Source organism: Sphaeroforma arctica, assembly GCF_001186125.1.
Source record: "Sphaeroforma arctica JP610 unplaced genomic scaffold supercont1.2494, whole genome shotgun sequence".
NCBI lineage: Eukaryota > Ichthyosporea > Ichthyophonida > Sphaeroforma > Sphaeroforma arctica.
The window spans coordinates 277-2,330 of NW_014038064.1; the positions used below are offsets into that span (position 1 = coordinate 277).

Here is a 2,054-nt window from a genome sequence, read left to right on the forward strand (position 1 = left end):
AGCGCGGGACTTTGAGTGCACTGGGTACTTAGTTGATCTCCTGTGCCAATGACAATGTGCGCTTGTCTCGCGTGCACACTCGACTTGATCTACCTACAATCCGTTGCTACAGCTGGCATGTGGTTATACACCCGAAGGCTTTATCTGACCTTATTGCCACCACCCCTCATCCCCCTTACCCTCTTATTTTTAACTGTGTGTATTTGTACCTCTCAGGTTTTTTTTATAATTGGTCATAGCAACGAAAGCGAACGCATTATGTGGACGATAGTACTCTCTATAGCTCGAAAATACACTCTGGTTGATGCATGTATGCGCATCGAGAAAGCAATGTAGAATCGGCAGTACTAGTACTATGTTCTGCGATCGCTTGGACCTACCTGATACAAAGTAGTGTATATAAGCTGACTTTATCGGGCAAGGAGCGATCGCATGTTTGACTGTACAACCCGTCTCCTGTGTTCTGATATTAATTCCAAAATTGCTAGATAGACGCGTGTGCTCGCATTCTAGTTCTCCCTGTGCTGGCGTATCACGTCCGAGCTCGATCTTGACTTCCCTACCTATCCACCGCATATCTCATGCACGGGCATATGTAGTTATCCCGTATACAGACTATATGCAGTTAGTCAAATCTCCCCGTTTTGTGCAGGCGTGTGTAGATATACCTGAGATACTCCGTGCCGAAGTATGGGCCGCGCTCATGGGCATCAACTCCACTTACAGGAGTGTGTATGAGACCTACAACAAGACTTCTAAGCACTCGGCTGACCGCCAAATCGACGTGGACATTCCCCGATGCCACCAGTACGATCGCTTGCTCTCGTCCCCGGACGGGCATGCAAAACTGAGGTAATCGATGTCTAGATTAGTCGGATGAGCTCGCGTGACTTGTATCTTTCATTGTAGTATATATACTGTTTCAGTTTTAGTGCTACAGATGTCAGACAATGATCAAAACTGGTTGTATCCAACGCCTGAGCGCTGGGTTTAGGGTTTGGCTAAAGATGCGCTGGTCAGAGGTCATCAATTTCGGTGTGGTCTCAGTTTAAGGTATCCATAAAGTGCCTATAACTCAGGCTTTAGAGGTACGCCAGCTGTCTTCTCTGATGTTTGTGTGTAATTTATATGGGCCTGGTTGTGGTGCTCAGATTGGCGTGGGCATTTAGATGCAGCCATTAGCAAGCGAAGTGCGCTCCTGAAGATATTTCATGGTTTTTCTCATTGAAAGTTTCTCAGTTGATCTATCCATGGACATGAAAGTTTCTCAGTCGATATATCCATCGAAATGATCCAGCACGTACCCACGCAAGTATTACTTACACGTATATATTTGTATGTCCAGACTAAAAATACTGGTTTTCATGTTTATAAGTTTGGCTTGTCGTCATATACTGCGATCCGGACTCTAGAAGCGTTGGCCAGCCTTTCAAAGCACCAGCGCCGTCATCGTCCAAGGCCACATACTCCTTTTGCACATCAACGACGACTTACTTAACTCTATGCACATGACGAAAGCTCACTGTACTTGCGTATTTGGCTTTTATTACTATTGTTGTATACGGTACTGTACTGCTGCATCCAGACGCCTGCTCAAAGCTTTCCTGAGCGCCAACCCCACGCTCGTGTACTGGCAAGGTATGGACTCTATCTTCGCATCTTGGCTGCGTCTCAACTTCAATGACGAGGCCCTTGCCTTCTCCTGTGCAAATACATTTGTCGAGAAGTATCTGCACGACTATTTCTTGCCAGACAACTCTAGCGTCATGCAGGAAACCTTGGCGGTGTACACACACTTACTGACGTTCCACGACCCCGAGCTCTCCTCACATGTATGTGCGCGAAAGGGTATGTTTTGTAGTTGTAGTTCAATAGGTTACTAGAATATGCGTCTGTGTGCGCAGTTGTGTATATGTTACTGGTGTCGGGTTTTAGTGTGCACTGGGGGGTGATTGTGGTTTGGGCCTTACCGGCGTTCTTAGCCTTTACTATGGTATACGATTGGATAAATTGTAATGCGCAGTGAGACCATAATACAGACACCGTGGTTACCA

General features: G+C 46.3%; 1 protein-coding gene across 1 annotated transcript in view; it reads left to right on the forward strand.

Moving 5' to 3' along the window:
* Positions 1–619: 619 nt before the first annotated feature.
* The window catches only part of SARC_12677 (hypothetical protein), a gene marked incomplete at both ends in the record, with an annotated part of 4,925 nt that continues 3,490 nt past the window's right edge, over positions 620–2,054 (forward strand). Inside the window, 2 exons of the mRNA XM_014293211.1 lie at positions 620–852; positions 1,586–1,832. Coding sequence (XP_014148686.1) covers positions 620–852; positions 1,586–1,832 — 480 coding nt within the window. The remainder of the gene's footprint in view (positions 853–1,585; positions 1,833–2,054) is intronic.